The following is a 12,485-nucleotide window of genomic DNA, read 5'->3' as shown; positions in this document are numbered from 1 at the left end:
TATTACTCATCGTATTTTGAAAAAAAAAACAAACAAAAAACTACTTTTAGCTAGGGTGATTTGTTTTTACTCAAGTATTAAAAACATACCACGCTCAACAGAACATACTGACGTTCTTTCCTTCTACAGAAGAATTCCTCTCAGATCAATCCTGATTATACAATATTCCCTTGTAATTTCTAAGTCTATTTCAGAAAAGAATGAGAACAGAAAGTTTAAAACAGAAACCTGGTGCCTTTAGGACACAGGCAGCCATCTGTGAGCAGGATTCTACAGATAATTCATGCATTTGCTTGAATTAAAAAAATGAGCATGCCTTCAGAAAACAGTCAGATTTAAAGATAATTTTAAAATCACCAACTATCATGGCTACAGAATATTTTCTTTCATCTAGACTAGACTCCATATCCATTTAAGCCTAAGTATTTTAAAGGAACTTCCTGTTTTCAGATGCCATGTATAACGTGAATTTATCAGCGTAGAGTGGTCTAAGTTTTGCTCCGCATCTTCTTCACCTTGTTTGTAAAAAGTCAAATCTGTGCACAAAAGCACACTGTTCTGAAATTAAAAAGCTGTCAGATATTGGACAGCTCAGGGGGACGTTATGACCTTCCCTTCTAACAGGCTCCTTGAACACAGAGCTTTTATTTTCAAGATGAATGATGAGAGTTTTGGGGACCTGCAGCTCATTCCAGGCCCTGCCATGGCTACAGCAGTCCTCAGAATCTCTCAGACATAAACACAGGCCACTACTGTTATACCAGCAGGTATACTTGCATTCCGCAAAGTCAGGCAGCACTGAAAATTGTTAACCTTGATTAAATCACATGATAGCATAACTTCTTCAGAAGTTGTTTGAAAAAACCAATAAATAAATAAATTTCTATTAAAGTTTTTAAATACTGTTGTCTTCCGATCCATGACATATCTCTGAAAGAACGTAAAATCTATAACTATTTCTCTGGAAAAAAAATAAATAAATAAATCAAAACAATAAAAAAAACCCACAACCTAAGTTTCAAAGTAACTACGTGGTGAAAGCTGATGCAAATAGAGACCTACAACTATTTGCATTAAATTTTCCAAAGTTTCTGGGGAATGCTTTGAGTTACTTGCAGTGCTTTCTTGTAATCTTTGTTCTTAATGCCTCCAGCACCACTTGTAGGACAGTGCATCAGAAAGGAAGGCTCCCACCCTGGAACAGCAATATTCAGATTAAGAAAACCTTCTCTGTCAGTAGTTCACAGAAATACTACTTCAGGAGAATATTTGCTTATATTATAAAACACCTTTTGACACCTATGATACTAATGCAAATGTTTCTCCAACTTTATAGCACAAGACTATGATACCCTCTAACACTGGAGCTACACCATTCATTTGCATAGAAGGGAATTAAACAGAATCATAGGGGTTGGAAAGAACCTCTGGAGAGGTTTCTTCTCTTCATCTATTCCCACTCCACTGCAGGTTCTCTACAGTAGGTTATAAAGCAAAGTGTCTGTGTGGGTTTCCATCATATCCAGAGGAGACTTAACAGTCTCTCTAAGCAGTTTAGTCCAGTGCTCTGTCACCCTCAAAACCTCTGTTCTTTTTCACGTCTAGGTGGAACTCCCTGTGTTCCAGTTTGGCCCTGTCACCCTTGCCCTGTTACTGGGCACCACTGAAAACTCTGGCCTCCTCCACTTGACACCTGCACCTTAAATATTTATAAGCATTGTAAGATCCCATCTTCTCTTTTCCAGGATAAACAGCCCTAGGTCTCTCAGCCTTTCATTACAAGGTTCAGGCCCCTAACAAATCTATGTAGCCCTTCACTGGACTCCCTCTAGAAGTTCCCTGTCTTTCTCCACAGCTGGGTAAAGTATTCCAGAAAAGGCCTTCTTGGGGTAGCAAAGAGTAGGAGGATAATCTCTCTCAACCTGCTGGCTACGACCTTTTTAATTCTCTTCAGGATACCCCTGGCCTTCTTGGCCATGAGCACACTAATGGCTCATGTTCAACCTGCTCCATATCAGGACACTCCTGTCCTTCTCAGCAGAGCTCCTTCCCAGCAAGCCAGCCTCCAACCCGCACTGATGAGTGTGGTTATTCCTTGCCAGATGCAGGACTCTACCTTTGCTCTTCCTGAGCCTTGTAAGGTTCCTCTCCATGCAGCTTTCTCTCAAAAGCAGTTCTGCTTTCTGGTGTGTCAGCCACTCCTCCCAGCTTTATATCATCAGCAAATTTTGTGAAGGTGCACTCATCCCCTCATCCAGGTCATTTATGAAGAAGTCAGTTAAACAAGTACAAACCACTGGGGAACACCACTAGCTACAGGCGTCCACCAAGACTTTGAACCACTGATCACAACCCTCTGAGATCTGCCAGACAGCCAGTTCTCAGACTACCTCACTGTTCACTCATCTATCCCACACTTCCTATGTTTATGATATAAAAAACATTAGCAGAAGTCAAGCTACATAACAATCACTGCTCTCCTCTCATCTACCCAGCCAGACATCGCAGAAGTCTATCATATAAGTCAAGCATGATTTCCTCTAGGTGAACCCATGTTGACATGCTGATAACCTTCCCTCCTTCCACTTGCTTGGAGATGATATCCACAATAAATAACTCAATCACCTTCCCAAGGACAGAGGTGAACCTGTCTGGCCTGTAGCTTCCTGGGACCTCCTTCTTGCCAGTGATACTGGCTTACCTCCAGTCTTCAGGTACCCTTTCTGTTCTCCATGACCTTGCCCAGACAACAAAGAGTGGTTCAGCAATAATTCCAATCAGCACCCTAAATGCCTCTGAATGCATTCCTTTGAGGTCCATGGATTTTTTCTGTGTATGGAGTTTGCCTAGATGATCTCTGACCAAATCCTCCCTGACAAAGGGAAGGTCTTCCTTTCTCCAGATTCTCTCTCTAAACTCCAAGGTCTGAAACTCCTGAGGCCACTCTTATCAGTGAAGACTGAAACAAAGAATGTGTTCAGATACCCCACCTTCTCAGTGTCTTCTGTTACCAGGGCACCCACCTCATTTAGTAACAGATCCACATTTTCCCTACTCTTCCTTTTGCTACTGATCTACTTAGACAAGCCCTTTTTATTGTTAACCTTCTTTGTCAGATTTAATTCCAAGTGGGCCTTAGCCTTCCTCATCACATCCCTGCATGTCCTGACAACATCCCTATTGTCTTTCCAAGTGGTCAGACTCTTTTTCTCGTGTTTCATTAAGTTTCATTTTCTACTTGAACTTTTTCCATTATCTCCTTACTCATCTTCAGAGGTCTCTTACTGTCTTTATCTGATGTCTTACTCTTAAGGATGCACCAGGCTGGAGCACGGAGGAAGTGGTGCTTGAATGCTAACCTACTCTCCTAGATCCCCTCAGCTTTCAATGCTCGAACCCAGGGGATACCTCCAAGTAGCTCATTGAAGAGGTCAAAGTTGTCTCTCTTGAAGCCAAGGGTTGCAATTCCACTTACTGTTCTGTTCCCCCCATGCAAGATCCTCCGTTACTTCGTGGTTGATGCAGCCAATGCTATCCCCAATCTTCACACTTTAACCAGGCCTTTCATCTGTCAAATTCCTTTTTTATTGATCGCTACCACTGAAAACCATCTTTGCCCTTGAAACCTGTCATTTCAGCCTGTAGCTGAAGGCAGTTCTAATTAGAAAAATCGAAAGCACCAATGAGTAAGGTATTTTTCACTTCAGAAGTTTGAAACCTATCTATCTAATGTTTTGGTTTAACTGAAGTACTGAATTTTAATTTCTTGGTTGATAATATTTACAACTGATATTAGAAATAAGTCTCTCAGACAGAATCTATAACAGCATTTGTTAGATTTAATACAGCTCCAGCTGGTATGTTTCCCTACCTTTCACAGTTCTCCTTCATCCCATCCCCGGGCACTAAATAAAGCAGGTCAGATGCGAGTCTTCCTCCTCATTATAAATATACTCTTAAAGTATGTTGTACACGAGACAGCACAGCAAAAATTACATAACTCACACAGCACAGGTGATTAACCTTGCCACCGAGAGAAAAATGCAGGGCATGGAATTTATTCACTGGCAAACTAAGAGTGTAGCTGTATATATAGTACAGAAGGCAGCAGGCACGGCACACAGAAAGTGTTACAGCCTATGGCTGTAGTGGTCCTACAGTGTAACTGCTGCTGCCAGTTCCAGAGAGGCAAAGCTCCCCAGCACCTGAGTGACCATGCTGCCTGTCACCCTTCTCTCCACTGGATTCCTGTTAGTGCCTACGGGTAATTCGTGCTTCCCGAGGCTACTTACCGCCTTGCCCCGCCGACACGGCCGTGCCCCAAAGAAAACATTACCTGGATCTCCCGTGCATGGTACACAATGATGAGTCCGAGCAAGATGATCGTGGAGAGGCTGATAAGGCATTTCAGAGCGAGGGAATACAGCGATTCCTGCAACACAAAAACACCACGGTCCCTCAGCGGGGCCCTGCTCGAGGCCGCCGCCAACCCGCAGTGGCCTGACGGCCGGGCCGGGCTGCGGAGCGGCGTGACCGCGGAGAGCGAGCGACCCGGAGCCGGGCCGAGTACCTTGGTGTAGGCGCCCCAGGACAGCTCGGTCTCGATGACCATGACCACGATGCCGAACATGCCGAAGATCAGCGCGTAGTCGCTGAGGCGCTTACGCTTCTCGAACAGAGCCCGGCGGTGTCCCAGCTTGTAGCCGATGTTCTGGTTCTTCTTCTTGCTAGGTTTGCTCCCGCCGTTGTTGGGGCCGCCCGGGCCGGGTCCGGGTCCGGCGGGTCCGTATAGCGCCAGGTTGTTGGAGTTGTTGTGCTCGGGTTTGGACACCACGACCTCCGGGCCGGCGGCGTTGGGGCTGGAGAGCGGCGGCTGCAGCGGCTGCGACTCAGCGTCCATGTCGTGCAGGTTCCTGCGGGACGAGCTCAGGTTGCTGAGCGGCCGCATGACGCCGCCGTTGTACCGGCAGCTGCTCATGGCTATTTCGGTGAAGGGATTGCTCTCCCGGCGCTGCTGCTGGTGGTGGTGGTGGTGGTGGGCGCTGCCGCCGCTGCCGCTGCTGCCGGGACTCGCTGCCTGCTGCAGGCTGTGGCACTGGTGGTGTGGAGCGTGCTGGGAAGGCTGCCTCGCTGCGCCAGCATGACTGGAGGAGGGCAGCTCGCTGACATTCAGCTGGCTGCCCTGCCGGGAGGAGGCGACAGACGAGAGCGGAGACGAGCGGGTGCGGAACGTGCCCGAGAGCGGCGAGGAGGCGCGGAGGAGCAGCGGCAGGTTATCCCCGCCGGTCGGCGCCGCCGCAGCCCCGTAGTAGGCGCAGTTGTTGCACTGGAGGCACGGGCTGTGCTGCTGCTGCTGCTGCTGCTGGAGGAGGAGACTCGCCTTGTCCTGCTTCTGCCGGCAGTGCGGCGGCGCCGCCGGGCGCTGCTGCTGCTGGTGGTCGGGGCCGAACCCCGGCGCGAAGTGTCTTGGCGCCTCCATGTCCGTGCCGTTAAAGCCGCAGGAGGACCGGACGGTGGTGCACCTTGCGCAATGCGTTATGGTCGGTAAGGGAGAGTCCCGCTGCCGCCACGACGGGCCCATCCCGGCTCCCGTAGAATCCAGCCGCCTCGTCCGATTGGTTGGGCGGACCAAAACAACAGGCATGGCGTCACCTGCCGGGGGGGACCGGCCGTGGCGTGAGACGGCTGGGGCGGCGCTGGGACCGCTCGGCTCCGCCCCTGCCGGGATCCCGCCGCCCGTATGAGGGCTGCCCCCGCCCCGCCGCCACTCCCGGGGAGCCCCGGAGCCGAGGAAGCCCGGGAGCTCCCGCCCTGCCAGCAACGCTACGGGGACGGGGCTCCCTCCGCCCGGCACCGCTCACGTCTGCGCCGTATGAGGAACGAGCGAGCAGCGCCGCTCCCCGGAGCTGTCCAGCAGAACCGCTCGGTTCCGACCCGGTGTCAGCACATAGCTGTGTAATTGCTGCACCTCGTCCAGAGTTCGTTATCCTTTCACAGTTCGGCTTTGTTGCAATATTTAGTTTACTTATTTACTTCTGAGGGTGACCGAAGGCTTTCAAATCCCTGGTTATAGCGTTGATTGTTTGGAAGAAGCACCCGCAATAGTGGCATAGGGTGTCGTAACACCTTGTGATAATACATCATCTCCTCAACAATGAAGTTCTGAAGAAGAATCCACCGCCATTCTTCTGTGAATGACTTTCCAGACATCTCGCTCTGTGCTTTCAGACTATGTCAGGCTGTATTCGGATGCTCTCTGTGGAAGTCAGAAAAGAAAACCAACAAAACAGATTCAATTCCATCCCAGTCATCCTATTTTGTCTATGTTTCCATAGATACACGAACCACACAGAACCTGAAGAACAGAAATCTTTTTAGAGTCTCGATGGACTAAAATACAGAATAGCTATGTTCTCTACACTGAAACATTTGCATTTGTTTATCTGATTCACATGTATCAATTACGAATCCCAGTTTTAATGCCCTGCCGGTATCCTGTTTACTAGTAGAACTGGCACGGACACTGCTGTTACTTGCTTGTGGATATTCAATCTGCTGGCTTGGTGGATTCATTATGTGACTAAACAAATGAATATTCCCATGTTTAACACAAGAGGTCACACTAATCATGCTGCATGTTATGGAACTAATCTGCTGCTGGTTTTGTTTCAGTTCTGCTCTAAAGTCTGGGACACCACAGTTTCAAGGTCCATAGTGAAAATTGATGAGAGCACTTCTTCATAGGCAGGGGATGAGCCTTCCTCTTTATGACACAGGTAAATACACAGATGCTGTTTAATCAAATGTCTCCCCTTTTGAAGCAATTTTAAAGTTCACTTTTTAAAAGCGAATGTATTTAACTTCAGAAATAGAATAGATTCTTCACACGAATTTCATTGCTGTGTTTATTTGTGTCAGAAAGTAATTCACATGAGCAGCTCTGAGCTGCTAAAGCATGCTGAAATAGTAACCCTGAGCCCCTGTGATAAAACATGAATCTTGGAGGCTCCGTTGGGTGTTTTTTTCCACCTTTTTTTTTTTTTATATATAATGGAGGAAACTGCTCTCACTGATTATCCCAAGTCCTGCTGCTGCTCTGTCAAATAGGCAGTTTGTACACACGTATTTGCGTGTGTGTCAGTGTGTGCACATGCATCTTTGTGTGAAATAAGACAGCTGCTGCAGTTCTCATTCTGTAATGATAATTATTGGCTATATTTGCAAAACAGATTTATTTTTTCTAAACTCGCTGATTGCCAGATGAAGATTAATGCTGTTGAAGAAAAAAAACAGTGGGACAGGAAGATCAACAGATGCAGGAACAATTATATTTCTGGGAGGAAAAAACACTGTGAAGCATTTGAGGTGGCAGCTATTCATTCTAGCTGGTCATCTGAAAAGCTCACATAGCATACAATGAAGACAGAACACCTGCAGGCCACAACGAAATGTACTAGAAAGCTATTCTGGCTGTTATCCTGTTGCCCGTACTCCTGCCAGCCCCCTGTTAAAACTATGGAAAATTCTGCACTTGTAAAAATGTCAAAGAACGTAAAAATTCAATAAATTGAAGGAGACAAAAGGAACAAAAACAACAACAAAAAGCTAGGAAATTCCCTTCTTCAGTATCTCAAACTCACAAGGCCTGGGGTTTTCTGGAATGCAGATCACTGAAGCAAACAGAAAGCAAGCAGGTACATAGCTGAGCATTTACACAGCTTCCCTTGGTGAAAGCAGAGTCACAGTAAGAGAAACAGAGCTAGCACAAACACAAATAGGATATTGCAAGATCCTTAATTCTTGGGGCTGCAGTTGAAGAAATATCCCTAATTGCTGCATGCCTTTCCCTCTAAAGGGACTAATTTTATTTCTACTTCCAGCAAAATTTTTATTACTGTTAAACTCTTTGAAAATAGGAAATGGGGTCCACAAAACATCTTGGGAAAGTATTTTTCCCTAAGTTACTTCTCTGAGCATTCTGGGTGTTCTTAGACTATTAGGATGTCACACAAGCTTCCTCTCACATTCCTGCTGTTTTTCCCCCTTAATTATCGTGGAATACTACCATCTACAAGGTATTTCTCATCTAGCTAAAGGCATCAGTGTTCATACTACCTTGCACAGCCATCACAGGTGCTCAGCTGGGGACTATTGCATTACTTTTAATCTGACTGCAGTTTTGTAACAGGCCTTTGACTCAGCACAATTACTGAAATCCTAACATCATACACCATCTCTGCTTTAACCTACGCACAGAGACTTCAGTGTGTAGCAGTTATCAGCTGTGAGAACTTTAACTTTATGGATTCCAGTACTAGAAACATTTTTATCTATTAAGGCTAGTGAGTGTTTTCATCTAATTATAAGATTGTGCCTTTCAGAGTCAGCAGTACATTAGCCAATATTAGCTGTGTTTTTCTCCTACATTTCATTTCTAATTCAGGCAGCAATTGATCCTAAATAAACAATTTTTATTTACCCCTATTTGAAAAATAAATACTTTTCCATTGGTACTTTACCACCAGTGACTCCATTTTAACAGCTGTGTGAGGCAGTACATGCACTTGCACAGCAATGCCCACATGTATGCTTGTAAAAAAACCTTCATAAGTAGTTACAATCAATCCAAATGGATGGTCATTGTTCCTTCATTTCTGGCCTGCAATGGTAAAGTAATACATGAGAGTGGAGACAGAAATTGAATGAGGACAACAGTCATTATGATAACAGAATGGCTTGGGTTGGAAAGGAACCCAGGGATCATCCAACCCCCCTGCCACAGCCAAGGCCAATTCCAAAATGGGAGTAACAGCAGATGTTTGGGGGGAAAAAAGTAAAAATCTGGGACATGTGAATTGGAAAATGCAATTATAAAAAGATTGATTAAAAGATTTATAAAAAGAGGTGATGTTTTGGTGAAAAGAACAGCACATAGACAAAAGAAACTGTCTAATCTTGATGTGCCACCAACAAGAATGTCAGTAATTAAATAACAGTGACACATTCTAGGAACAGATTTTATCCCTGTGGAATACAAATATCATTTTGGTCCAAGTCCTGAGCAACAAAAGTTGGCTTGCCTGACGTAAGTTATATGCTCTCCTGAAAATGGTTCTACCTGTGATCTTGCCACTTCGCAAATAATCTGAGTCCTGAGCAGGCAGAGGCGAGGGCTGCAACATCCCTCCTCTTCTGCTCAGTTTTGGTGGATGGATAAATCTCATGAGCACCAAACTATTTCTCTTCTGTGCCCAGAATACAAGTTTAGATGAGTATCTCTCCCCTGGGAGATAATCTGACTCCAAAGGAAAAGAGCACTAAGGACTTGGCAGTAGGCAGAGGGATTACTTCTCACTCTTCTGTTTTTCTGTAACTTGTATTTTACTCCTAGGCTTTATTATTTAACATTACAGAGAGCAGATACTTAGAAGATAACTCAGAACAGCTGAGTGAGGAGTGCACATTGTGTATTTTCCATTCCACGTTGTTGTCATGTACAGATGGCAGCAGAGGAGCAGTCTGACAGCACAGTGTCTGACATGGGTTTGTATGTGAAGGAAAGGTGTCTAACTGAATTCCTCCATGCAGAAAAAGTTGCATCCATAATCATCCATCAGTTCTTGCTGAATGTTGATGGAGACCAAACAGTGGATGTGGGCACACTGAGGCAGTGGATGGTGTGTTTCAGTGGTTGTGACAGAAACATATAAACAAGCTACATTCTGGATGGCAATGCAGATATTTACAACTGCAGTATGCACGCTCTTTTTCATTACTGTATCTGTTGAAGTTTCCATGGAAATGAATGGGAAACATTGAAAAGGTAAAGGATCAGCTCACCCCTCCCCACTCCATCACTGTATTAGAAGCCATTCACAGAAGAATCTAGATTAGTAGCTCAGTAACATTTTACAATCTTATTGTCTAATATCTACAAATCTGTATTTACTTGGTTTCAAAAATTCATTTGAGAAGGTGCTCATTTATGATAGATGTATGTAATGTATGGATCCTGGGATGTCTTGTCTTACTTTAACATTTGCTGTTTTGCATAGTAGCTCAGTACCTTCTGTGGTGTAAATTACTGGTACCCAAATGTTCCATCATAGATGGATTTTTTAATCGTGTTTTTTGTTTGTTTGTTTTTAATTATCTCTCACTTGAGGAAATCTTTGCAGTAACTGTGCAAAAACTCTACTACACTAGAACACAAACTATTTAATACAAGAATGTCTAACTAGTGATGTTTTTCTCTTCAAAATACCCATTCTGCTCCAGAGATAATCACTTAAACCTCTGTGACAAGAACTAGAGGTTTATTAACTCTGTATCACACCAACCATATAATTAAATGCCATATATCTCAGCACTGTAACATTTCTCTGTTGTCCAGGCACCTAATGTGATCCATAATATTTACTTGTATGTTGCAACTATAAACTTTGAGTTAGTCATCTAACTGGGAAATTGAAAAGAAATATGGCAATCCGATCTCCTCAGCAAAGAAATTCCATTTGAAGGATTGTGGCACTTAAAGGAAGAAGAATGCACCACACAGTGCTCAGAATACATTCCCAGATCCAAGCTGATTCCTGGGGCACAGCATTCATTGCTGCTCCCTACAAAATGCAGGGAAGAATACAATGTGATGATGCCTGCACCATGCTTTGTCTGCTCAGCGCACATCCAAGATGCAAAACAAATATCTTCCTCTGCTTGATGAGCTGCAATGTGTATCTTGTAACTCACTGCTCTAGCCAGTAACCTAGACAGTCCTCTAAAACTGGGCTATTAATAGCATATAATTTAAACACTCATTAGTACAGTGACAGGAATCCTGGCTTCCAAGACCCAAGCAATTTCCTCAGCCATTAGTCTGCAGAGCTTTGCAACAGCTATTAAATTATTTTGTTCAACAGTAAGAGTAATTGAGGAAACCTTTATATTCTGACAATTAGGGAACTCAGCTCAGAGGGATTTAAGATGTCAGCACACAGAAGAGACATACAGCATGGTGAGGTTCAACAAAGCAAAGTGCATGGTTTTGCACTTGAGTGGGAGTAATCCCAAGTATGTTTATAGACTGGGAGGACTCCTTGAGAGTTGCCCTGCATAGAAGGACCTGGGGATCCTGGTAGGTGAAAAACTGAACATGAACCATCAGTGTGCTCTTGCAGCTTGGAAAGCAAATGACATCCTGGCCTAGTACCAGATCTGGGTGTTGGTAGCCCTGCCTGTGGCAGGGGGGTTGGAACTTGATGATCCTTGGGGTCCCTTCCAAGCCAAGCCATTCTATGATCATATGGCGTGAGATGCTAGGGGACAGACCTAGCCATATGGAGTATTTAATAGGTAAATTGGGGAATGGCTAGCAGTACCTCTGAAGAAGGAAGAAGGTGAGAAGAGAAACTAAGCTGTGAGTTATACAAATTGGGGTTGGCCATAATTTTGAGAGAAGCTTGTTTCCAGCCAGCCAGAGACATAAGCTGGGGATTTATCTAATCATCACATTCAGGATTTATTAGATACTCCCAGACCCAAGGCCTTGAAACCTTGAATACTGATCATACACACTTCAGCAAGCCCTCAGTAAAGAAGGCGTCCAAACTGATGTTTGGATCCCCAGTTACTTTCCCTGAAAAGGCACACACAGTGCAAAAATGGTATAACAGGTCAGTATTTATCTATATGTGCTCAGTGGATCAGGTCAAAATAGCTGAATTACTAACTGCTAAATATATAACCTTGTGCTTAGTATCATGTCAACACTGTACGGCTGTCAAACAGCCAATACGTTGCTGAGGTTCCTTGGAAGAAGAGTGATACAACAGACCAGAAAACCTGATGTCTGGGCAACAAAACTGAGTGGAAACAGTAATAGAAGGTGGAGGTAGTCTACATATAGATCAGTATGTTGCTGGGAAAGAATCAGCAGTTTCTCTAACCCTTAAGGAGGAGACATATTTAAAAATCTGATGGATTTCCCTAAAAAAAATAAAATAAATAAAAATAACAGAAATGTGTTAAGAAAGGAGAACCATTTAATATCCTTGGATTTTCAAAAGGCAGTTCAAGAGAGAACTTGAAATCAATTTCTTTCTGCAGCAAGGCATCATTCTGTCCCCACCCCCGCTGTATAATTTTTCGTCAGCATTAAAATAGACTATTACATAATGGACTAATATTTACTAAATAATCTTGTTTACTGAGGCAGAATAGTGAGTCACTGCAAGAAAGCATTTCAAACACTAATTCTAGCAGGGGGTTGTTCAGTGTTTCTTTGTTTCTGCATATGGGCTTTGAGATTACTTTAGGAAGTACAAAGGGAATGCATAGCAGCCCTTGTAGTCTTCTCTGCTGTATATCAAATAAAGGCACCTGAATATTAACAAGGTTTGCCCTAAAATACAGTACACCTATTTTATGTATTTATTTACATAAATGTGCAAACATTTTTCTTCATATTCCAAAAGGGAATCTAATGC

General features: G+C 44.1%; 1 protein-coding gene across 12 annotated transcripts in view; it reads right to left on the bottom strand.

The window, feature by feature from the left end:
- The window catches only part of LOC107306691 (small conductance calcium-activated potassium channel protein 2), a 60,720-nt gene extending 52,210 nt beyond the window's left edge, over positions 1–8,510 (bottom strand). For 11 of the 12 annotated variants that reach the window (XR_014939544.1, XR_001552240.3, XR_014939543.1 and 8 more), the window contains exons 1-2: positions 4,571–8,510; positions 4,337–4,432 (exon numbers count right to left, since the gene is read on the bottom strand). Coding sequence is in view for 9 of the 12 variants with exons in the window: in XM_085529420.1 (XP_085385546.1) it covers positions 4,337–4,432; positions 4,571–5,644 (1,170 nt within the window). In the remaining 3 variants the exon portion in view is untranslated. Of the gene's footprint in view, positions 1–85; positions 1,196–4,336; positions 4,433–4,570 lie in introns of those variants that run through there. The other variant, XM_085529429.1, reaches the window with a different exon arrangement.
- Between the last annotated feature and the right edge of the window lie 3,975 nt (positions 8,511–12,485).

The sequence above is a fragment of the Coturnix japonica genome, chromosome Z, assembly GCF_054131305.1.
Source record: "Coturnix japonica strain WE chromosome Z, WE-NBRP24, whole genome shotgun sequence".
NCBI lineage: Eukaryota > Metazoa > Chordata > Aves > Galliformes > Phasianidae > Coturnix > Coturnix japonica.
Note: the sequence above shows the minus strand (reverse complement) of the source record. Positions and strands in the feature narration are given on the sequence as shown.